General features: G+C 36.0%; 1 protein-coding gene across 1 annotated transcript in view; it reads left to right on the plus strand.

The window, feature by feature from the left end:
* The window catches only part of ROCK2 (Rho associated coiled-coil containing protein kinase 2), a 159,295-nt gene that overhangs the window by 44,906 nt on the left and 87,820 nt on the right, over nt 1-26,569 (plus strand). The window contains exons 2-3 of the mRNA XM_005576550.5: nt 9,541-9,622; nt 10,638-10,738. Coding sequence (XP_005576607.1) covers nt 9,541-9,622; nt 10,638-10,738 — 183 coding nt within the window. The remainder of the gene's footprint in view (nt 1-9,540; nt 9,623-10,637; nt 10,739-26,569) is intronic.

The raw sequence follows: 26,569 nt of genomic DNA on the forward strand, positions 1-26,569 counted from the left end.
TCAGAGAAGAGAGAAAGAAAAAACACAACATATGACTTGTAGGAGGCAGCGAATAGTGAAATGCATTGGGATTTAAAATAGCATCTGTTTCAGTAGAGATATGGAGCTATAGATAATAAATGAGTAATTTTTTAAAAAAATCTAAATGTATTAAGACTGTCTTCTGTAATACCTCAGATCTTGTTTACTTAGATTTGCTATATTTTATTATAAGTTATTTAATACAAAATTTCACCACCAGAAATTTAAGAAACGAATAAAACCATATAATTTCATCATGGTATGATAGTTATTGTATTTGTTGCTTTCCATTCAAAAATTTCATATACGTATTCCCCTTAAGTAGAATTATCATACATTTAATTTTTATTCTGCACTTTTTAAACATTAATTTTTTAAAAATACTAATTCCTACCTAGTGTTTGTAACCATTATTTTTAATGATTGCTTAATATAGCTTTAACAAGCTTTAGTAAAATTTACTTAGTTTTTCTGTTCCAGATTTTTAGGTTGCTTTGAGTTTCTTGCTATTATAAATAATGTTGCTCTAAGCACTTTTGTGTTATATCTAATCTTTCCCAGATTTTAACTGGCTTAAATAAAATGTTAAGCTGTGTAAACTTAAGATTGAAAATTACTTGGGAGTGAAAGAGCTTTTAAAATTGATTAAAACATAAGTACACTCATAACAAAAGGAGTTGAAGTGACTAGTACCTAACCTTTGTTTCATTTGGTATCACAATCTTTCACTAGTTGTCACACTAGCCCTGAGACTTAGATGTTGTATTGCATAGATGTCAAAAATGAGGTTTAAAGGAGTAAAATAATTTTCTTCATGGAACACATTACGTTAGTGATGGAACTGTTTTTGGTTCTGTTAGTATAAAAAATGTGCTAATAGGTTTAGACGTTAAAGTTAAAAAACCTTCTAGCTCTCCATATCCTAAATTACATAGTCGTTAAATGCATAGTGTGTATTTAGGTGATATTGAAAATAGTGGTAATAATAGCTAACATTTATTGAGTGATTGATATTGTTTGGAGATGAAGCAGAAATTTAACTTCACAATTGTAGAAAAATGATTTTCTATATTTGGGTTCTTAGGAGTGGAAACCATATAGACAAACTTCTTGTAATAAAATGAAAAAGAAGGTTCTGTTTATCTGACAATTGACTAGAAACAGGCTTGGAAGACTGTTGCTTGTCATTAAATGTGAATATGACCAAATTGTTTTACTTTCTAATAAACAGAACTTTGTCTGTTTGTTGTATCTTTTCAAAATTTAAAAAATACTGGAATAGCTGTATATTCAGAGTGGCTTAGATATCTATCAACTTAACTGTATATCCACAAATATATTACAGACAAATGTTGCTTTGTAATTTAGTTGGCCATTGTCATCTCCAGCATTCTGATCTTGGCTCACTGCAAGCTCCGCCTCTTGGGTTCAAGTGATTGTCCTGCCTCGGCCTTCCAAGTAGCTGGGATTACAGGCGTGTGCCACCACGCCTGGCTAATCTTTGTATTTTTAGTAGAGATGGGGTTTCACTATGTTGGCCAGGCAGGTGTCAAACTCCTGACCCCAGGTGATCCACCCACCTCGGCCTCCCAAATTGTTGGGATTACAGGCGTGAGCCACCGTGCCAGGCCTTCTCTTAAGATAGTCTGGTCTTCCCTGGAGTGTCTGTAATGGAGCACTATATAAACAGATGCTGCCACCAGTGTATTTAGAGTACTGCTGCTGAACGATATTATGAATATCAAAATATTGAAGCCATATAATTATTCTGTGTACCATGAGCACCAAATAGGAAAATTAATAAAACATAAAACCAGCAGGCCTTTTGGGGGTATTTTTCTTGTATGTATGTGTTATATCCTGGATGAGATTTTTTTTTTTTTTGCCCTAAAGTCTATGTATGATATTTAACTGTACAAGTTACAAATATGGAAAATACTTTTTAAAAAGTCTAACTTGCCTACAACCAGAATAACAACTCTAATTTTATCTGGCCAGTAGTTTCTCAGTTGAATACCAGTATTAAATTAAGAATAGGATTCAGACCAATGATGCATTACTTTTTCTAATATTTTATAATAGAGAGGTGTTTAAATTGCCTGTTTTCTGTTTTATAGGGAGTTTCAGGTAACACTGTATGTAATTTTTGAGGAGAAAAACTTTTTTTAATAGAAGAAGAGATAAAATTGTTGACTTATAAACCATAAGAAATCTGGTAATACAGGCTGGGCACAGTGGCTCACACCTGTAACCCTAGCACTTTGGGAGGCCGAGGCTGGTGGATCACCTGAGTTCAGGAGTTCGAAACCAACCTGGGCAGCATGATGAAACCCCGTCTCTACTAAAAATACAAAAAAGTAGCTGGGCATAATGGTGTGCGCCTGTAGTCCCAGCTCCTCTGGAGGCTGAGGCACAAGAATCACTTGAGGTAGAGGAGGAGGTGGAGGTGGAGGTTGCGGTGAGCTGACATCATGCCACTGCACTCCAGCCTGGGCAACAGCAAGGCTCCATCTCAAAAAAAAATAGTGATGTAAGTATAATTTGATCTTAATTTTATTCATGTGTTTCTAAACAATGTATTACCTTATGTATTACATAAATAAAATAATAAAACAATGTATTACATTATGAATGTAATTTGATTCATATCTTACCGTCAACTTAATATTTTAGAAGAAAAAAATTAGAATTTAATTTTAAAAATACTAGTAATTGCTGAAAGCAGCATTGGGCCCAATACCAACCCTACTGTTTCTTAGCTGTGCCGTTCTGGGAAATGGTTTAAGTTCTCCAAGCCAAATTTCCTCAGCTAAAAAATATGGTGATATTAAGACCATATAATTAACACCATATAATTCCACCATATAATTAATACCATTATAATTCCACAGTCTGCTAGGAAAATTAAATAAGGAGATGTTATACAAAGTGTTTGGCATCATGTCTATCCAAGTACTCTGCAAATAGCAGCTGCTTTATTATCAGCGCAGCAGCACTATCACCATTAGAACAATTACCAACTTTACATTTAATTCTAAAACTTTGATCAAATCAATAATGTTATTTTTTGCACATACTTTCTTCTTTTTTTTTTTTTTTTAAATATGGGAGTCTCACTCTGTCACCCAGGCCAGATGCAGTGGTGCGATCTTGGCTCACTGCAAGCTCCACCTCCCGGGTTCATGCCATGCTCCTGCCTCAGCCTTCCAAGTAGCTGGGACTGCAGGTGCCTGCGACCACACCTGACTAATTTTTTGTGTTTTTAATAGAGACGGAGTTTCACCGTGTTAGCCAGGATGGTCTGGATCTCCTCACCTCTTGATCCACCTGCCTCGGCCTCCCAAAGTGCTGGGATTACAGGGGTGAGCCTTCGTGCCCGGCCCGCACATTCTTTTAAAATCAAAATATGCTATCGTTAATGCCTCTCTCATTCTAAAGTTTCATTCTCTTTTTAGGACCAGGGCTGAGGTTAGAGTGAAGCCATTCAGGCACTTGGAACAAAATTTAAGGGAGAACCCTAAAAAACCACAGTAATCAAGATATTTTAATGTAGTATTTTAAAAATTAATGCAAAGACATTATGAACAGAATATCAAACTCAAAATTTTGAAGAAAGGCAAAATCAGGAAGAGTACTCTGCCAAGCCATATTGGCATGTGAGGCAAAAAGGAAAAAATTAATAATACTGGTCCTGTCTTGCCATGCTGAGCCATGTTGGAGCCTCAGGCTCAAGGAAAAGTCATAAAAACATTCTTATTGCTCCTGCCTTTGCCCTAGGAAAGTGTCTTTCCTTATGCCAGGCCTTGCTTTAACTATTTAAATAGCCAATTTTTAAAGAACTGCTTACCATAATGATTTTATAGGCGATGAGCTCTTTTATACAAATGAGTGCCCTAAAAATTAGGTGAAATTACTTGTGTAGGGTCACACAATTTTATCTTTTCCTGTATTATAGTTTCTCTCCTCAAAGTTACTGCTAACCTCTGAGTTGCTAAATTCTCAGTCCTCAATTAAGTTACCACTAAATGGCAGAACCGTGATGGTATAACCCAGGTTTCTTAACTTCTAGATTTCCTTTACTTTATTATCTCTTTATAAAACATATCTGTGTATTTGTTGGCTCATTATCCTGAGACTGGGTAATTTATAAAGAAAAGAGGTTTAATTGACTCACAGTTCACTAGGCTGTACAGGAAGCATGACTGGAGAGGCCTCAGGAAACTTATGACAGAAAGCAAAGGGAAGCAGGCATAGAGGGAGAAGGGGGAGGTGCTACACACTTTTAAACCGGATCTCATGAGTACTCCCTCACTATCATGAAAACAGGGAAAAGTCTGCCCCTGTGATCCAATCACCTCCCACCAAGCCCCTCCTCCAACACTGGGGATTACAATTTGACATGAGATTTGGGCAGGGACACAAAAATCCAAACCATATCAACTATTTTAGTTACGTATTTGTGTTTGGAGTTGAAATAGCAAACAGAGGAAATGCGTTACAAATTCATTTAAATAACATTTCCTGGTCACTAATCTGTACAGCAGATACACAGAAACATGCTTCCTATGCTCTGTAACCAACTGTTTCTTTGGTTGTCTTGACTTTAAAACATGTTTGTTCTTTAGTATTCTTTTAGAGGAATAACTTTACTAGCTTATTAAGTTTATTATCTTATTTACTTTAAGTTCAATATTGTTTATAAGAGCATCATAAAATTTTAATTCTGTTACATATAAGCTATTTTGGCTTGGGCACATTGTTTAACCTCTTTAAGCTTCAGTTTCTGTGCCTACTAATGTAGATATGACACTAGTATTAACTTATATGCTGTGAGGAATAAAATGTTAAGTGCATGTATAGCGCTTTGCACAATGCATGGTGCAAAGTAATTAAGAAAGGTCCCTTGGTTAATACAACTGTATTAACCTGTATAAAGTTTTTGGTAAGTAGGCTGTAAAGAATAAGATACATAATTTATGGTCATGCTGAATGCTAGGTATTATTTACAGTCTATGAATGTGGAGTTTTTTTTTTTTTTAATACAGTATTTAAAATAGTAGTACTAAGAAAGTGGTGAACAGTGATTTGGTAGTAGTAAACTTGTAATCCAAATAGCCCTTAGAAAAGTTACTGCTAACCTCTGAGTTGCTAAATTCACAGTCCTCAATTAGGTTGACTTACCAGTCAGATTAACTATCATTAGTCTTATCATTTGTCTATCATTCTCTCCTTCTTCCTGCACTCTTCATCTGGCTTCTGAGATGCCATGATGGTCTTGATTTCCCTCCTCAAAAAAATGGTTGTTCCTTTCTAGTCTCCTCTTCTCCCTTGTCTCTTAATATTGATGTATCCCAGGACTCTGTCCTTGATTCTTTCTGTTTATCTATAATCACTCCTCTGGTGATCTTATCCAGTTTTATAGCTTTAAATACTATGCATGTGCTCACAACTCACAAATGTATAAAATTTTCAGCTAAAGGATAATTTGTGCCTCATTTAGCAATTGGAATTCCTAAGAGGGTATCTCCATCATTTTGCTTATCAATTTAGACTTTCCAGGTTGGTAAAGTATTTCCAATCTCTTTTTATTTTTATTTTTTGAAGCATTTTTAACAACATTGAGGTTTTTTTTTTTTTTTTTTTTTTTTTTTTTTTTTTTTGAGATGGAGTCTTGCTCTGTCGCTTAGGCTGGAGTGCAGTGGTGCGATCTCTGCTCACTGCAACCTCCGCCCCCTGGGTTCAAGCGATTCTCCTGCCTCAGCCTCTTGAGTAGCTGGGATCTCAGACTTGTGCCACCATGCCTGGCTAATTTTTGTATTTTTGTTAGAGACAGGATTTCACTATGTTAGCCAGGATGGTCTCGAACTCCTGGCCTCAGGTGATCTGCCCACCTTGGCCTCCCAAAGTGCTGGGATTACAGGCGTGAGCCACTGCACCTGGCCAACAACAAGCTACTAAGAAGCAGTGTATAGTAAAAGTGAAATCAAGTTCAATGCTTCATTTCTTGACAATTGAAGTATAAAAGGACTCTGTGTTCAGGAAAAGTTAGAAAAATAGACCATTTTATGTATATATATATTCCCCCGCCCCCCATAATAATTATAGTAGGGGAAACTGGGTGTTGACTTATACATTTTTTTTTCCAAAAATATGGTAGGATAACACATTTTTCTCCCTGCCCTTCCCTCATGCTTTTTGCATATAGACAACCTAAGTTAGTTTTTGCATTGGAGCTAATTCACATTTCTCAACTGGTAACCTTAGAGATGTAACTGGGCTACCTGTGGGCATAGTCCAAGGCTTGATTGAAAGCTGTGTCTGACCTATCTGGTTATGCAGATTCATATGAAACTTGGGCAATAAGATGTTGTTTTTCCCTCCAGTGTCTTATTTTAGGAGCAGGGATTTTCACCCCGGGTACTGGTTTTCTAGTAATCAGTCTGGTTTTAATTCCTCTCCTCATTTAGGCCCTTTTAATTATCAGTCACTGATCTTGCTGCTTTCTGATCTGAAATCCAATAGACCTCTGTGACTTTTAGGTCATACCCATTGCTTGGCATTTTTCTTTCTGGTCTTTGAATATTTTGTTATTGGTGGTAGTGTTTTGTTTAGTCTCAGTGGGGCTATCATTTTCAAATGTTCTCTGTCATTTCTATACAGTTGGAAACAGGCAGATAGTTTTCTTCATTGCTGTAAAATTTTGGTTGTAGTCTTTTCCTGAATTTATTTGTATTTCTTTTTAACATTTCTTTATCTCAGTTTTAAAAAATCTTTATCTTTATCTTAGTATACTGAGATTCTTTATCTCAGTATCATTTTTTAAAAAATGAGATGGGGTCTTGCTATGTTGCCCAGGCTGCTCTTGAACTCCTGGGCTCAAGCAGTCCTCCCACTTCAGCCTCTCGAGTAGCTGGGATTACAGGGATATGCAACTGTGTCTGGTTTAGTGTCACTTGAAAATAATCACAGTTGAAATCACTGACACTTAAAAAAAAAACTTACGAAGGTTTATTTGAAACTGCACAACAAGAAAGTTCACAGACATAGGCTTTCAATCAAGTCCTGAGCTAACTCAGGTTGCCCAGTGATTGGATCTCAGTATTAATTTCATATACATAAAACACTAGTATCTGAAAACAATTCAAAATTTTTTTCTTAAAAGGTGATACTAAATAGAATAAATTTTGATTGTAAAAATTATAAAGGCCTCAAGTAAGAATGTAAGCTTATAAATGTATATATTATCAACCTACATTAAAGTATCATAGTATCATTAAAAATTGGTGCTACATAAAAATAAATTAATAGTGCCTAATAGTGATAGTGTTTGGTCTTTTAAAAATGGTTTTAAAAACAAGATGGTTGAGTTGAGCAAATATGTTCAAAATGCTGAAAAAGCTCTCTGACTCTACACAACTGGGGAATATTATGGGAAAATATTTATAAACTTTCCAGATTATTTAACCTTCACATAATCCCATTGCTCGGAGAGAACTTTTGGGGAAGATGGGGGGAAGCAAAGATTTCATTCTTTTATTAATGTCAAGTTGTAGCGTTGCTTAAAAGAAAGGCTTTTCTTGTCTTATGTGTAAATGGAGATTTTAATGCAGAGTTACTTTTATTTCAGTATGAAGTGTTAATATTCTATTTGTTTGAAAAGTCTCTAAGGAAGATTTACTGTTGCAATAGAAGCTTTTGCCTTGTCAATTTAAATTTTTCTTCCCGTCGAGGTAAATGGAGGCATGGAAGAATGCTTTCCAAATGAATATACTTTTCTTTGATTTGAAATTGTAATACAGAGTATAATTCTAGATACATCTAAAATATAAATGATTCAGATTTTACATTTTTAACTTATTGAAATATCAAAATTATACTAATAAAGATACATTGGTTTGGTACTTAAAATAGCTTAATATGCTCAAGTGTTAGAATCCTTGAAAAGTAGTCCAACTGTTTTGGAGGAGTGTATGTGTGTGTGTGTGTTGTTTGTGTGTATGTGTGTGGGAGGGTATGTCTTAATGTGTGAATTTAACAATCCCAGCTTACCTGGAAGTTGGATTTTTAAAAATGTATTTTTTTCTTTTAGTTGAAGAGAATTAAGATTGGCTTTGTGTCTGTATTAGATAACAGTGGGATGTAAATCGTTTTGTTATTAAAAATGTTAATAGTTTACTTTTAACACCTTTGTCCCTTTCTGTTACTAAATAATATTTTCATAAAGTGTTAACAGTTTTTAGTGAATGAAAATTAAAAATATGAACTATAACCGAGTGGTAGGCATAGTATATACAGTTATTCTAGAATTAGTAGATTACCTTTCTAAAGAAAAAACGTTTTTCAGAGACAAGGTCTCACTGTGTTGTCCATATTGGTCTCAAACTCCTGGGCTCAAATGATCCTCCCACCTCAGCTTCCCGAGTAGCTGGGATTACAGGTGTGTGCTGTCACACCCACCTGGATTACCTTTCTAAATTTTGTGTGTAATTTTCCCTGTATTTTCCACCTATCCAAGTCCCCTAAAAGTTTATTTTTATTGTTGTTTTGTTTTCTGCAATCCTCTAGCTTCCCTGTTTACCCTCCCAGGCTCCCATTGTTTCTTTTAGCAGCGTGTCAGTCTGATCATTGAGACTAGAAGGATGAGTTAAATCTATTGGACCGCCTAAGATTTAGGTTGTATGCTGCTGCTGTCATTTCCTAACAGCATGACCCTGAGGAAATCAAAGTAATGTAATTTCTCTGTGCCTTAATTTGTTTCTTCATCTTTAAATTGAGGATGTTTCCTCTACCTTCCACAGAGTTACTTGGCGTTGAGACAATGTATGTGATAGTGTTTTAGAAATCCTGCTACCTTCACAAGCATTTCCATTGAGTAATTTGAGACTTAGTTACTTTCTGGTGAGTTTTTTCACCTCCACCATTATATGTATATAGTTTTTTTTCTTTTTTTATTATAAATTTAATGCATGTTCATTGTAGAAAATATGGGAAATACAGAAACGTAAAGAAAAAATAGAAATCCAGACAATGCATCATCCTTTTGTTGTTGTTTTTGGAGGAAATTTAGTTTTGAGACTGAACTCCCAGAGGGTAAGGATGGTGTCATTTATTTTTGGATTTTATCTTCTTAATCTGCACTAGGCACAACATTAATGCAGGTTTAGTAAGAGGGAACTTAGTGTAGCTGTATTTCTTAAAGTCAAAACCTGATGAAATTTGGCCATTTGAAGAGAGAAAAGGAGACATCTGACTAGCAAAAATAATAATAGATACATGTTTTGAAATGACATTTTTCTATTGGCTGAAAGAACACAGGAAAACATGATAGGGTCAGTCCTAATATTCTCTGACAGAGATTCGGAAACCGGTTAAAGCCGTTGGATATGGAACTAATGGACACTATCATATCAAAGTGGGTTGGCATTTTTCTGGTGAAAATGACATAAAATTAGAAGACTTTTTTTAATGAATGCTTGGAAATTGTAAAAACTATATTTTCCTCTTTTTATTTCTTAACAGGATGGCTTAAATTCCTTGGTCCTTGATTTAGATTTTCCTGCTTTGAGAAAAAACAAGAACATAGATAATTTCTTAAATAGATGTAAGTATGTTTAAACTTCCTATTTGATCTTATAACTGTACTTTTGATAAGAGATTGGTTATTAGCCTGTAAATTTATTGATTTAATCAACTTATTTATTAAACTTGTCTTTTGCTTACCATTTGATTTATTCAAAAATTGTTACTTTTATTTTTAAAGCAATTGCAGAACCAAATTACAATATGCAAAGCAGATAAAGTTCTGAATTTTGAAATACATTATTAAGACTAGCTATTTTAGGACAGGCTATTTATAGCAGTTCAAAGAGAAGTTTTAAATTAATATTTACAATTCCAAGACTTAATATTACCCAGAGAATTAATAAGCTTTATGCTTCTGTAATTGTGGACATTTCAGACTAGTTAATAATAAATAATGTGATAACTATTATTACCATATGTGTTTGGTAACCCTTAATATTTGCCAGTATTACTGTTGCAATGCAGAAGTAAATGAAATTGAATTCCAAGAATAAGAAATTCTCAAAACAATTAATATATACTTTGTATCATCACAGTAAGCTCTTTACTTTGAAATTGGCAGAGACTGAGGTATTTTCCCAATTAAACAATCTTATCTGTAGTTACTATATATACAGTATGATTACCACTTTTCAGAGAAGTAGGCCATCAAAATTCATTACTAAGATTAGCCTTGCAAGTAATTTCATGGCAACTTTCTGCCATGATTCAGAGTGCACACCAGGATTGCTTGGGTCATCACTGTGTCAGCTATCATCTAACTTGCTAAGCAACAGTATCAGAAACGGAATAGCTGTAACTGCTACTGTTTGGCAGTCAGTGGTGTTCCTTTATATGTGTTAATAAACCATAGAGAGTTTTGGTTCTTTAAAGTTAACGTATATCTTAGATTTTTAACTAACAGCCTTTAAAAACTGGCAAGTTTAGCTAAAAACTCTCTTTTCTTGAAACAAAAATATATTTATAAATATGTTGATTATTTTAAAATATTTATAAATATGATTGATATAAGTATGGTGATCTTTTTATGGTAGATGAGAAAATTGTGAAAAAAATCAGAGGTCTACAGATGAAGGCAGAAGACTATGATGTTGTAAAAGTTATTGGAAGAGGTGCTTTTGGTGAAGTGCAGTTGGTAAGAAAGTATTTGTTTTGTTCTTATTGTTCTTTATGACATCATGGTTTTGTGATGCATTATCAATAGCAGCTGAGTAGATCTAATTTCTATGCCCACCCATGCCAGAAGGTGGCTTCATGATCTTGGTCAGTGTCCTCATCTATAAAAGGAAGCCTTTGTTGTCTACTCTGGGTCTCTTCCAGCTCTGAAACACAATGTAGAAAATAAGGCCAGTATAGCTTCACATGTGATCTGCCTAGCAGTTAATATTCCACCAGAACTGTTGTATTTTTATTTAGAATGTTCAGATTAAAAACATCTGCTTAAGGAACTGAGATTTATTTAGATAGATAAGAAACCCAACAGATAAATTTTAATAACTGAAATTAAATCTGAAATTTATTTTCGCAGGCCAAAGTGGTACCAATTGCAAATATTATGAATGTTGACAGTAACCATTACCTTTATATTATTAGCTTAGGAACTCTTCCTAATCTCATATTCCTGTTTTCATCACCTGAGTATTTGAAACTCCTCTATTACTGTCCTTATAGTTAAATTAGAGTCAAATTCTCTTCTTCACGCTGCAGCATTTACCCCTCTTGATGGAGCACTGAGAAAAGTAGTGATCATTATAAGCCAGCATGGATTTTGTTAAGAACAAGTCATGATAGACCTTTTTTTTTTCTTTCATTGCTTCTTTCTTTGTTTTTTTTTGTTTGTTTTTGTTCTTTTTTGAGACAGGGTCTTGCTTTGTCACTGAGGCTGGAGTGCAGTGGCACAATCTTGGCCCACTGCAGCTTTGACTTCTCGAGCTCAAGCAGTCTTCCTACCTCAGCCCTCCAAGTAGCTGGGACTACAGGCGTGTGCCACCACACCCGGCTCATTTTTTGTATTTTTTGTAGAGATGGGGTTTCACCATGTTGCTGAGGCTGATCTTGAATTTCTGGACTCAAGGGATCTACCTGCTTGGCCTCCCAGAGTGCAGGGAGTACAAGCATGAGACACCTCACTGGGCCTTTCTTTGATAGGTTTATTGGACTTGTAGATCAGGGTAGTGCAATTTATGTAATACATATCCATAAGAAGAATATTATTCTTTTGGAGAAGTCTGACACTTGAGGATAATATGATGAAATAGCACAGTAATAATTGTATGGGTAGGCAAGCTTTATAACTAATATACTAGTTTTATTCTAAGGAGGCTGGTGAAAGCATGGATGGTACATGGGACAGAGACCTCCAAGAAAGGTTTCAGGGTCCTTCTTCTCCTATTAAACATTTTTTTCTTTTTGACACGGAGTTTCACTCTTGTTGCCCAGGCTGGAGTGCAATGGCGTGATCTTGGCTCACCGCAGCCTCCTCCTCCCGGGTTCAAGCAATTCTCCTGCCTCAGCCTTCCGAGTAGTTGGGATTACAGGCATGCATCACCACGCCTGGCTAATTTTGTATTTTCAGTAGAAACGGGGTTTCTCCATGTTGATCAGGCTGGTCTTGAACTCCTGACCTCAGGTGATCCGCCCACCTCAGTCTCCCAAAATGCTGGGATTACAGGCGTGAGCCACCGCGCCCGGCCTCCTATTAAACATTTTAATGACTTGTATGGGAGCAATGGTGGCATGTTGAATACTTTTGCAAATGAGTTAAACCTGAAGTATAATGAGGATGATTTTAGGTGATGAGCCAAAATCCAGAAATCATCAATGGGAAAGATCATTGGCCAGATAGAAGTGAAATTGAACCAGAATATAGTACTTGAATGTGAAGAACACAGGAAATAGTTGCTTAACAGTACTGTCTGAATTAACCATTTTCCTTGAATTGTAACCAGGCAAGAGTAATTAGTGATCAGACGACCTAAAGTAGTAAAGAAATTTGGGACTGCTTTAATATAATTTCTAAATTGATAAAAATTGATGGAGCATACTTGTAATATTTTATTTGTTCTAGATGCCCTGTTGCCCTGTTTTTTTTTCTTTTTTTAAAAAAAGACTTTAGTTTTTTTAAGAGCAGTTTTAGATTCATAGTAACATAGAGAGGGAAGGTATAGAGATGTCCCATATACCCCTTGCCCCAGCGTGTGCATAGGCACTTCCATTGTCAGCATCCCTCATTAGAGTACATTTGTTACAACTGATGCTTACATTGACATATCATAATCACCCATTGTCATAGTTTACATTAGGGCTTGCTCATGATGGTGTACATCCTGTAGGTTTGGCCAAGTGTACAATGGTATATGCCCATCATTATACTATGATAAATAGTATTTTCATTGCCCCAAAAATCCTCTGTGCTGTGCCTATTCATCTCCCAGCCCCAAGTCTCTGGTAGTCACTCTTTTTACTGTTTTCATAGTTTTGCCTTTTGCAGAATGCCATGTAATTGGAATCATACATGCAACCTTTTCAGATTGTCATCTTTCACTGAGTAATATGCATTTAAGATTTCTCCATGTCTTGTCGTGATCCTTTAGATTATTAGTTTTTACTAAACAATATTCTGTTGTCTGGCTGTACCAAAGTTTATCCATTCACATACTGAAGGACATCCTGGTTGCCTCCAGGTTTTGGCAGTTATGAGTAAAGCATTATAAACATCCATATGCAGGTTTTTGTGTAGACATAGATTTTCAATTCATTTGGTTAAATACTAAGGATCTTGATTGCTGGATCATAGGATAAGAGGGTATTTGGTTTTCTAAAAAACTGCCAAACTGTCTTCTTAAGTGGTTGTACCAGTTCGCATTCCTACCAGCAATGAATGAGGATTCTTCTTGCTTCACATCCTCCCTGGCGTTTGGTGTTGTCAGTGTTATAACTGAGAAAAAACAGGTGTTTTGGTTATTTGATTAGGTGTTTAATGGTATCTCCTTATTTATTTGACTTTTCCCTGATGAGATATGATGTGGAACATCTTTTCATATACTTATTTGCCATCTGTGTATCTTCTTTTTTTCTTTTTCTTTTTTTTTTTTTTTTTTTGAGACGGAGTCTCTGTCGCCAGGCTGGAGTGCAGTGACGCTATCTAGGCTTACTGCAACCTCTGCCTCCTGAGTTCAAGCGATTCTTCCTGCCTCAGCCTCCCAAGTAGCTGGGATTACAGACACCTGCCACTATACCCAGCTATTTTTTATATTTTTGTAGAGACGGGGTTTTGCCATGCAGGCCAGGCTGGTCTCATACTCCTGACCTCAGGCGATCCGCCCAGCTCGGCCTCCTAAAGTGCTGGGATTATAGGCGTGAGCCACCAGGCCTGGCCTGTATATCTTCTTTGATGAAATGTCTGTTCAGGTCTTTGGCGCATTTTTTGATTGGGTTTTTTTTTTTTATTATTGAGTTTTGAGAGTTCTTTGTATAACAAATTCTTTTGGATAATAGACCTTTATCAGATGTGTCTTTTTCAAATATTTCCCCCCAGTCTTTGGTTTTTCTTCCATCCTCTTGACATTGTCTTTTGAGTAGTAGAAAATTTGAATTTTAGTGAAGTTCAGGTTATCAGTTATTTCCTGGGTTATGTCTTTGGTGCTATATATAAAGAGCCATTGCTCTAATCAAGATAATTTAGGTTTTCTCCTATGCTGTCCTCTAGAAGATATAAGGTCTGGTGTTGATTCTTTTTTTTTTTTTTGCATGTAGGTGTTCAGTTATTCCAACAACATTTGTTCAATCCATTGTATTGCCTCTGCTCCTTTGTCAAAGATCGGTTGACTATATTTATGTGGGTCTATTTCTGGGCTCTCTGTTCTGTTTCATTGATCTATTTGTCTTTTCTTTTACCAATATCACATTGTCTTGATTACTGTAGCTTTATAGTAAGTCTAGACATTGGATAGTGTCATTCCTCCCATTTTGTTCTTCCTTATTTATTTTTAATTATTATTTTTTGAGGCAGCATCTTCCTCTGTTGCGCAGGCTGGACTGCAGGGGTATGATCCTGGCTCACTGCAACCTCTGCTTCCTGGGCCCAGGTGATCCTGCCGCCCCAGCCTCCTGAGTAACTCGGACTACAAGTGTATGCCACCATTCCTGGCTAATTTTTGTACTTTTAGTAAAGATGTGGTTTTGCTGTGTTGCCCTGGCTGGTCTCAAACTCCTGGGCTCAAGTGATCTGCCTACCTTGGCTTCCCAAAGTGTTGGGATTACAGGTGTGAGCCACTGCACCTGACTGTTCTTCTTTAATGTTTTGTTGGCTATTCTGGGTCTTTTGCTTCTCCATATAAACTTTAGAATCAGTTTGTCAATATCCACGAAATAATTTTCTGGGATTTTTTTTGTGATTGGATTGAAAATATGTATTTGAAGAACTGATATCTTGACAACATTGAGTCTTCGTATCCAAGAACATGGACTATCTCTCCATTTGCTTAGTTCTTTAATTTCTGTCATCAGAGTTTTGTAGTTTTCCTCCTATAGATCTTATACATATATAGTTAGATTTATGCCTATTTTATTTTTTTAGGTGCTTTAATGTAAATGGCATTGTGTTTTTAATTTCAAATTCCACTTTTTCATTGCTCATATACAGGAATTTAATTTCATACACATTGCTCATATACATAATTTATTTTCAAATTCCACTTTTTCATTGCTCATCTACAGGAAAGCAATGAACTTTTGTGTATTAACCTTTTATCTTGCAACTTGGTATAATGACTTGTTCCAGGAAATTTTCGAATCCTCTACATAAATGATCACATGGATCCTTCCCAATCTGTATACGCTTTACTTCCTTTTCCTGTGTTATTGCATTACCTTGGACTTTCAGTACAATAATGGAAAGGATTGGTGAGAGGAAATGTCCTTGCTTTTGTTCTTGATCTTAATGGGAAAGCTAGTTTCTTACCAGTAAATATGAAGTGAGCTGTACATTTTTTATAGATACTCGAGTTGAGGTTCCTCTATTCTTCATGTACTGAGGGTTTTTTTTTTTTTTAAATCATGAGTGGGTGTTGGATTTGTCAAATACTTTTTCTGCATCTATCATATGATCATCTATTTTTCTTTTTTAGCTTGATGGTGTGATAGATTACAATAATTGATTTTGAAATGTTGAACCAGTCTTGTATATCTGTAATAAATCCCACTTGGTTGTGGCGTATAATTCTTTTACACCACATAATACATTGTTGGATTTGATTTGCTAATATTTCGTTGAGGATTCTTTCATCTGTGTTCATTAGAGATATTGATTTGTAGTTTTCTTGTAATATCTTTGTCAAGTTTTTTGCTGGCCTTGTAGAATGATTCTGGAAATATTCCCTCTACATCTATTGCCTAAAATACATTATAGATAATTTCTTCCTTTAGTAGTTGGTACTTTTCACCATTGAATCCATCTGGACCTCATGCTTCTGTTTTGGAAGGTTAATAACTATTGATTTAATTTATTTAATAACAGTAAGTCTGTTTCTTCTTGTATGAGTTTGGGCATATTATGTCTTTGAAGGAATTGGTCCATTTCATCTAAATTATTAAATTTGTGAGCATGGAATTATCATTCATTCATTCGTTGAGACAAGTTCTTGCTCTGTGGCCCAGGCTGGAGTGCATTGGTGCAACCTCAGCTCACTGCAACCTCTGCCTCCCGGGCTCAAGTGATCGTCCCACCCCAGCCTCCTAGTAGCTGAGACTACAGGTGTGCACCACCATGAATGGCTAAATTTTTTTTTTTTTTTTTTTCTGTAGAAATGGGGTTTCACCGTGTTGCCCAGGCTGGTCTAGAACTCCTGAACTTAGGTGATCCGCCCGCCTTGGCCTCCCAGAGTGCTGGGATTTCAGGTGTGAGTCACTGCACCCGGACCCTTATTATTCTTATTAATGTCTGTGGAATCCTTAGTGGTTTTCCCTCCTTCATTTCTGATATTAGCAGTTTTTATTCTCTCTCTTTCTTCTAGCCAATGTGGCTAGAGGCTTATCAATCTTACTGGTCTTTTCAAAGAACCAGCTTTTAGTTTCATTGATTTTTCTGTATTTCTTGTTTTCTGTTTCCTTGGTTTCTGCTCCAATTTTTATTATTTATTTTCTTTTGCTTACTTGGAATTTAATTTGTTTCTTCTGTTTCTAGTTTCCTAAGTTGGAAACTGAGATTATTGATTTTAGATATATGCATTAAGCACTGCTTTCACTGTATCCCACCAATTTTGAAAAGTTTTGTTTTTATTTTCATTTACTTCAAAATATATTTTAATTTCTCATGAGATTTCTTCTTTGACCCAAGAGTTATTTAGAAATATGTTGTGTAATCTCGACATGTTTTGGAATTTTCTAGTTATCTTTCTGTTATTGATTTCTGGTTTCAATTCATAGTGATCTGAGAGTAGACACAGTATGATTTCTATTTGAAGTTTGTTACAGTGTGGTTCAGGGCCCAGAATGTGATTTATCTTGGTGAACTTCCATGACAGTTTGAGAAAAATGTGTATTCTGCTGTTGTTAGATGAAGTAGTCTGTAGATGTCAGTTATATCCACTTGGTTGATGGCATTGTTGAGTTCAACTACATTCTTAACTGGTCTTCTGCCTGCTGGATCTGTCCATTTCTGATAGAGCAATGTCAAAGTCTCCAATTATGTTAGTGAATTTGCCTCTTTCTTCTAGCTGTTCTGTCAGCTTTTGCCTCATGTAATTTGATACTCTGTTGATAGACACATAACACATTGATGATTGTTATGTCTTCTTGGAGAATTGATCCTTTTAATCAGTATGTAATGCCCTTTTTTTATCCCTGGTAACTTTCCTTGCTTTGAAGTTTGCTCATCTGAAATTAACATAGGTACTTCTCCTTTCTTTTGATTAGTGTTATGGTATATATTTTTTTCCATCCATCTACTTTTCATCTATATGTGTCTTTATATTTAATGTGAGTTTCTTGTAAACAAAATATGGTTGGGTCTTTTTTCTTGATTCACTCAATCTCTGTTTTTAAATTGGTCGATTTAGACTTCTGACATTGAAAGTGATTGTTGATATAGTTGAATTAATATTACCATATTTGTTGTTGTTTTCTTTTGTTGCCTATATTCTTGTTCCTATTTTTGTCTTCCATTCTTTTTCTGTCTTTTGTGGTTTTAAATGATCATTTAATGTGATTTCATTTTCTCTCCTTTCTTAGCAGATTGTTTATACATTTTTTTTTTTTTGCTTTTTTTAGTGTTTGTATACTTTTTTTTTTTTTTGCTTTTTTTTAGTGTTTGCCCTAGAGTTTTAAATATTTATTTACATTTCTGAGAAAATTAAAAATAAAACCACCGGCCAGGCGCAGTGGCATTAACATCATTTTGAGAGGCCAAGGCAGGTGGATCACCTGAGGTCAGGAATTCGAGACCAACCTGGCCAACATGGTGAAAATCTACTAAAAATGCAAAAAATTAGCCAGGCATGGTGGTAGGCGTCTGCAATCCCAGCTACTTCGGAGGCTGAGGTGGGAGAATCGCTTGAACCCAGGAGGCAGAGGTTGCAGTGAGCCAAGATCGCGCCATTGCAGTCCAGCCTGGGCGACAGAGTGAGACTCTGTCTTAAGAAACAAAAATAAAATGAAACTACCATTACAATCCAGCAATTCCACTAGTAGGTATATATCTAAAGGAAGTGAAATCAGTATTTAGTAGAGGTATCTGCATTCTCATGTTCATTGCAGCATTATTATTCATAATAGCCAAGATACGGAATCAACCTAAATGCCTCACAATTGATAAAGAAAGATAATATGGTGTGTATACACAATGGAATACTATTTAGCCTTACAAAAAAAAAGAAATCCTGTCATTTGGAACAATATAAATAATTGATTATTGGAGGATCTTATGTTAAGTGAAATTAGCCCAGGCACAGAAAGGAGAATACCACATGATCTCACTTATATGTGGAATCCAGAAATGCTGACTTCATGGAAATAGAGAATAGAATGGTGGTTACCAAGAGCTAGGGAGATCTTTGTCAAAGGATACAAAATTTCAGTTAGATGGAAGGAATAAGTTAGATTTATGGTACAACATAGTGACTGTAGTTAATAATGTATTTTTGAAAAATCTCTAAGAGAATAGATATTAAGTGTTCTCAACACAAAAAATTAAAAGTATGTGAGGTAATGCTTATATGTTTATTAGCTGGTTTTAGCCATTCTACAGCATATACTTACTTCAAAACAACATGTTGAACACCATGAATATATGCAGTTTTTGTCAATTAAAAAAATAAAATTTTTGTGAAAGGAACCTTAAGTGCTAAATGAAGGAATCCTGTCTGTAAATCATGCTCTATGATTCCATAAGACATTCTGGAAAACGACAACTTTGGAAGCAGAGAAGATTAGTGATTGCTACCCAGAGGAAAAGAAGTCATACGACAAAGATACTTGCACACATGTTTATAGCAGCACCGTTCACAATTGCAGAATCTTGGGACCAACTCAAATGCCCATCAGTCAACGAGTGGTTAAAGAAATTGTGGTATGTGTATATGATGTGATACTACTCAGCCATACAAAGGAATGAATTAACAGCATTCATAGTGACCTGGATGAGATTGGAGACTATTAGTTGAAGTGAAGTAACTCAGGAATGCAAAACCAAACATCGTATGTTCTCACTGATATTTGGGAGCTAAACTATGAGGACGCAAAGGCATAAGAATGATACAGTGAACTTTGGGGTCTTGGGGGGAATGATGGGAGGGGTGCGAGGGATAAAACACTACAAATAGGGTGCAGTGTATACTGCTTGGGGGATGGGTGCACCAAAATCTCACACATCACCATCAAAGAGCTTACTCACGTAACTAAACAACACCTATACCCCAATAACCTATAACCTATGGGGAAAAAAAGATTGGTGGTTGCCAGAAGGTTGGGAAGGGGTGAATGGGTGGAGCACAGGGGATTTGTAAGGCAGTGAACCTATTCTGTCTGTTACCCTGGTGGATATATAACATTTTGTCTGCCAAGGCCATGGAATTGTATAGCACAAATAGTGAACCCTAATGTGAACTCTGGACTTAGTTAATAGCAATGTATGAATATTGCTTTACGAGTTGTAACAAATGTACTATGCCAATGCATTCTTCTAATATGTTAATATTAGAGGAAACTGAAAAAGAGAAGGGGACAGGGAGTATATAGTAAATTTTTGTACCCTATTCGGTTTTTCTGTAAACCTAAAACTGTTCAAAAAATAAAGTCTATTAATAAAAACATGAAAAAATAAAATATACTCACAGTTTATTCAAGTCCACTTTCGAATCACAGCATACCACCTCACAGGGGGTGTAAAATACCTTATAATAACAAAATAATCCTAATTCCTTCCTCCTCTTACGTCTATCATTGCTGTTATTCATTGTGTGCATATATATATGTATACATACACACACACACACCAGTACACATACAGACAAGCATACGCTACTGAATATATTGTTGCTGTTACTATTTTGAACCAATTTATTTGTTAGATCAATTAAGAAAATGAAAACAGTTTTTGTTTTACTTTCACTTATTTCCTCTATTTCTATTTTTGCAAGAAACATCATTAGAATTACAGGGTTTGCATTGACTCTAGGTTGTTTTGGGTAATGGTCATTTTAACAATATTAAGTCTTCCAGTCTGTTAACGGGGACTGGGTTCCATTTACTTGTGTCTTCTTTAATTCTTTTTAGCTGTGTTTTGTAGTTTTTATTATATGTCTCTTTTGATTAATTCCTAAATGTTCTTTTTGATGTTATTGTAAATGGAATTGTTTTCGTAATCTTCATTTTAGATTGTTTATTTTTAGTGTATAGAAATACAATAGACTTTTGAGTGTTGACTTCGTATGCTGCAATTTTGCCTAACTTATTCTAATACATTTTTTGGGAGGTGGAAACTAGGATTTTCTACATAAAAGATCATAAATCATTTATGGACAAAGGTAGTTTTATTTATTTTTTATTATCTAATTTCTCTGGCTAGAACTTCCAGTGTTGTGTTGACTAGAAGTGACAGAAGCCTTTTTTGTTCTTTATCTTAGTGGAAAAACTTTCAGACTTTCACTATTGAGCATGATATTCACGTTGGGTGTTTCACATATGTCGTTTATTACGTTGAGGTGGTTTTCTTTTACTCCTGTTTTGTTGAGTGTTTTCTTTTTTAAAATAATGAAAGAGTGTTAAGGCCGGGCACGGTGGCTCACGCCTATAATCCCAGCACTTTGGGAGGCTGAGGCGGGAGGATCACCTGGGGTCAGGAGTTTGTGACCAGCCGTGTCAAGGTGGTGAAACCCCGTCTCTTCTAAAAATACAAAAATTAGCCGGGCGTGGTAGCAGGTGCCTGTAATCCCAGCTACTAGGGAGGTTGAGGCAGGAGAATCGCTTGAATCCAGGAGGTGAAGGTTGCAGTGAGCTGAGATTGCACCACTGTACTCCACCCTAGGTGACAGAACAAGACTCTGTCTCAAAAAAGAAAAAGAGTGTTGAATTTTGTGAAATGTGTTTTCTCCCTCAATTAAAATGATTATGTGTTGCTTCCCTTTATTCTGTTAATGTGGTTTAATACAGTGATTGATTTTCACATTTTTACCATCCTTGGATTCTAGGAATAAATCACACTTGGTCATGATGTGCAAACCTTTTAATATACTGCTGATTTCAGTTTGCTAGTAATTTGTTGAGAATCTATTAATTTTCAGAAATGAAACTGGTTGGTAGTTTTGTTTTCTTGTACAGTCAGCTGCCCTTACCTGTAGTTTTGCTTTCAAAGTTTCAGTTGCCTGCAGTCAACCAAGGTCTGAAAATATTATATACAATAAGGTATTTTGAAAGAGAGACCATATTCATATAGCTTCTATTAAAGTATATTGTTATAATTGTTCTTATTCTTTTTTTTTTTTTTTTTTAAGATGAAGTCTCGCTGTTGTCCCCCAGGCTGGAGTGTGGTGGCGCGATCTCAGTTCGCTGCAACCTCCGCCTCCTGGGTTCAAGCGATTCTCCTGCCTCAACCTCCCGAGTAACTGGGATTACAGACGCCTGCCACCATGCCCGGCTAATTTTTGTAATTTTAGTAGAGACGGGGTTTCACCATGTTGGCCAGGCTGGTCTTAAACTGACCTCAGGGGATCTGCCCACCTCAGCCTCCCAAAGTGCTGGGATTACAGACGTGAGCCACCGCTCCTGGCCTGTTCTTATGATTCTTTATTTTTACTGTGCTTAGTTTTTAAATTGAACTTTATAATAGATATGTATGTATAGGAAAAAGCAATATATGTAGGATTCAGTACTCTCCATGGTTTCAGATAATCACTGGGGTCTTGGAATGTATTTCCTGAGGATAAGAGGGGACTACTGTGATGTCTTTATCTGTCCTTGGTATCAGGGTAATGCTGACCTCATAGAATGAGTTAGGAGGTGTTCCTTCCTCTTCAGTTTTCTGGAGAAGTATGAGAATGATTGATGTTATTGAAATATTTGATAGAACTCACCAGTGAAGCCATTAGGTAAAGAGCTTTTCTATGTCAGGAAAGTTTTGGTTACTGAATCAATCTCTTTACTAATTGTAGGTCTAATTATATTTTCTGTTTTTTTGTTTGAGTTAGTCTTGGTAGATATTGTGTTTCCGGGAATTTGTCTGTTTTATCTATTTGTTGACGTAAAATTGGTCAGAGTACTCTCTTAATCATTTTCATTTTCGTAAAGTGGATAGTAGTGTCCCCACTTTTATTTCTGATTTTAATAATTTGAGTATTCTCTGTTTTTTTTGTTAGTTCATCTAGCCAGAGGTGTGTGACTCTTTTGGATTGTTTCAAATAACCAACTTTTGGTTTCATTGATTTTTTCTTTCTTTCTTTTTTTTTTTGTGTGTGTTTTTGTGTTCTCTATTTTATCTTTGCTCTAATCTTTATTATTTCCTTGCTTCTGATGGCTTTGGGTTTAGTTTGTTTTTCTCTTTCTAGTTTCTTAAATTGTAAAGTTTAGTTGTTAATTTCAGGTCATTCTTGTTTTTTTAATGTAAGCGTTTATAGCTATAAATTTCTCCCGTATACTACTTTTGCTGTATTCCGTAAGTTTTTTGTTGTGTTGTTTTCATTTGTCTCTGGAATATTTTCTGATGTCTTATTTGTTCGTTGGTTATTTGTGTGTTGTTTAATTTCCATGTTTTTGTGGATTTTCTCATTTTAGTTCTTTTATCGATTTCTAACTTCATCCCATTGTAGTTGCAAAATATACTTTGTATATCTGTCTTTTTAAGTCTTTTGAGACTTAATCTGTGGCCTGACATATGCTCTATCTTGGAAAATGTCCCATGTGCGCTTGAGTTTATTATATATGTTATTATGTGTTCTGTATATATCCCTAAGATCTAGTTAGTTTATTGTATTAAGTCCTCTGTTTCCTTACTGTATTTCAATACTCCATTCTATTAAGTGATAATAGAGAATTAAAGTCTGCAACTGTTGTTATAGAGCTGTCTATTTCTCCCTCAGTTCTTTCTGTTTTTGCTTCATATATTTTGATGGTCTGTTACTAGGTGTATAAATGATTGTAATTGCTATGTCTTCTTACACTATTGAACCTTTTATTAAGATATAATATCCTTGTTTGTTTCTTGTAACCTTTATTGATTTAAAGTCTATTTGGTCTGATATTAGTATAGCCATTTCTGCTCTCTTTTGGTTACTTTTTCCATCCTTTCACTATCAATCAGTTTGTGTCTTTGGATCTCAAGTGATTATCTTATGGACAACACATAGATGGATCTTTTTTTAATTCATTCTGCCAGTCTCTGTCTTTTGTTTGGAGAGTTTAATTCACTTACATTGAATGTCATTACTGGGAAGAAAAATTTATTTCTATTATTTTGCTATTTGTTTTCTGTATGTTGTAAAGCCTTTTTTTTTTTTTTTTTTTGATCCGTATTTCCTGCATTTCTCTTGACTTTTGTGTTCAGTTGATTTTCTTATAGTGATAGGTTTAAATTCCTTTCTCAATTCCTTTTGTATATATTCTGTTTTCTTTGTAGATACCATAGGCATTACATTTAACACCCTAAACTTATAAAAATTCAGATGTCAATTTATACCAGGTTAGCTTCAAGAATATACAGTAACTCTACTTTTTTTTTTTTTTTTGAGACTGAGTCTTGCTGTGTTACCCAGGCTGGAGTGCAGTGGCACCATCTCAACTCACTGCAACCTCCATTTCCCATGTTCAAGTGATTTCCCTGCCTCAGCCTCCCAAGTAGCTGGGATTACAGGTGCCCATCACCATGCCTGGCTAATTTTGGTATTTTTAGCAGAGACCATGTTGGCCAGGCTGGTCTCAAACTCCTGACCTCAGATGATCCACCTGCCTCGACCTCCCAAAGTGCTAGAGTTATAGGCGTGAACAACTGCAGCCGGCCAGCTCTGCTGCTTTAACAGCTCTGCCCTCCCCCTTTCCAGTTGCTGTCACAGAATTACTTCTTTATTTATTATGTGCTCCAAACCATAAACTAATCACTTTAAATGCATCAATTTTTTATATAGAACAAAATGGGTTTATGAACCAAAGTTTCAATAATACTAACTTTTAGATTAATAATTTAAAAGTAAGTATTGGCCTTTTAAATCGTGTAGAAAGCAAAAAGTGCAATTATAAACCATTATTACAAGAATACTGGAGTTTATAATTGTGCGTGTATTTACCTTTATTGAGATTTTTATTTCACATGACATCAACTTACTGTTTAAACGGTATATTTTCATTTCACCCTGTAGGACTTCATTGACCGTTTCTTGCAGGTCAGGTCTACTGGTAACAAGCTGCCTTAATTTGTATCTGGTCATGTCTTCACTTTCCTGTCAATTTAGGGAAAACACAACAACCAAAAAACCCAAACAATAACAAAGCTTCGTCACTTTCCAAGGCAGTCCTTTCCTCAGATCTACTCCAAATGAACCTTTCAGGTTTTTTTTGTTTTTTTTTTTTTTGAGATTGGAGTCTCACCGTCACCCAGGCTGGAGTGCAGTGGTGTGATCTCTGCTCACTGCTCACTAAAATTCTCCTGCCTCAGCCTCCCGAGTAGCTGGGACTACAGGAGCCTGCCACCACACCCTGCAAATTTTTTGTATTTTTAGTAGAGATGGAGTTTCACCGTGTTAGCCAGGATGGTCTCGATCTCCTGACCTCGTGATCCACCCGCCTCAGCCTCCCAAAGTGCTGGGATTACAGCCGTGAGCCACCGCACCCGGCCCTGAACCTTTCAGTCCTTTCAACCTCAAATGGCATTGTTTCAAGTTCCCTGAGCACCATACCCCTTGAGTATATCCTATCAATATGCCCTTTAAAACAGGGCAACAGGTTTCTGATTCCACAAGTAAGGAGCTTGGAAATCACCATCCATCCTAACAACAAATAAAATGCTGAAGAGACTGAAAAACCAACAGTTCTTCTTGAATCCAAAAGACAGGTGAGGACACCAAACAAACCACTGACCCCAAACTGGAGAGACAAATAGCCATGGCTACAAGATCCAGGATTCACAAGCAGAAATTGCCACGGGAACCAGTGCTGAGGTAGGAAAATCTGAGCTGTAACTGACAAATTGCTGGGGGCTAAGTGGTGGTCAAGTCAGAGAATTAAAAACTTGAAAGGGACCCAGTTATAGGTGAGCCCCCACACCTTTACAGATTTTATATCCAAGAGCTCGACCAGAGTCTCACAGTAAATATTGGAGAAAAATCGCCTCACACTTCCAAGAGGGTTAAAGGGAAAGGAACATTTTGAAACATGCCACAGCATTCGCTTCTTAAGGTCAGCCCTCCGGATTTAACAGTTTTACTCTGTGTGTGTGTGTGTATTTAACAGTTTTGCTGTGTCCATGTGTGTGTGTGTGTCTGGATTCATAGTTGACATTTTTTCCTGTTAGCCCTTTGAATATATTGGCCCACTGTCTCCTGGCCTCTGAAATATCTGATGAGAAATCTATTCATAATCTATTGACGATTCTTTATATGACAAATCACTTCTCTTTTGCTGCTTTCAAATTATCTTTGTAAATTTTCAAAAGTTTGACAGTAAGATTTCTCATTGTAGATTTCCTAGAGTTCAAGTTCATTTTAGTTGGATTTTGTTGACTTTCTTGGATATTCATGCCTTTCATCAAAATTTGGGAGTTTTCACCCATTCAAATATTCTGTCTCTTTCTTCTCCTTCTGATACTCCCACAGTACATATTTTGTTCCATTTGAATGTGTCCTACTTATATGACTCTGTTCAGTCTGTTTTGTTCCTCAGACTCAGTAATCTTCATTTCTCTATATACGTTTGCTGATTCTTCTGCCTGCTCAAATCTGCCCCTTTGACTCCTAGTGTTTTTTATTTCAGTTATTGTACTTTTCAGCTCTAGAGATTTTTTTGTTTCTTTTTATGTTTTTTTTGTCTCTTTACTGATATTTTCATATTGGTCATACATCGCTTTCGTGACTTTCTCTACATCTTCCTTTAGTTCTTTGAGCATCTTTTGGATAGCTGTTTTAAAGTCTTTGTATGGGCCAGGAGTGGTGGCTCACGCCTGTAATACCAGCACTTTGGGAGGCTGAGGGCTGAGGGCTGAGGGCTGAGGCAGGCGGATCACCTGAGGTCAGGAGTTTGAGACCAGCCTGGCCAACATGGCAAAACCCGTCTCTATAAAAACGTAAAAACTAACCAGGTGTGGTGACAGCCATTTGTAATCCTAGCTACTCGGAAGGCTGAGGCGTGAGACTCGCTTGAACTGGGAGGTGGAGGTTGCAGTGAGCCAAGACTGCACAACTGCACTGCAGCGTGGGTGATAGAGCAAGACTCCCTCTCAAAAAAAAAAAAAAAAAATCTTTTTTGAATGGATCAGCCATACCAGCCATCA

The sequence above is a fragment of the Macaca fascicularis genome, chromosome 13, assembly GCF_037993035.2.
Source record: "Macaca fascicularis isolate 582-1 chromosome 13, T2T-MFA8v1.1".
Classification (NCBI taxonomy): domain Eukaryota; kingdom Metazoa; phylum Chordata; class Mammalia; order Primates; family Cercopithecidae; genus Macaca; species Macaca fascicularis.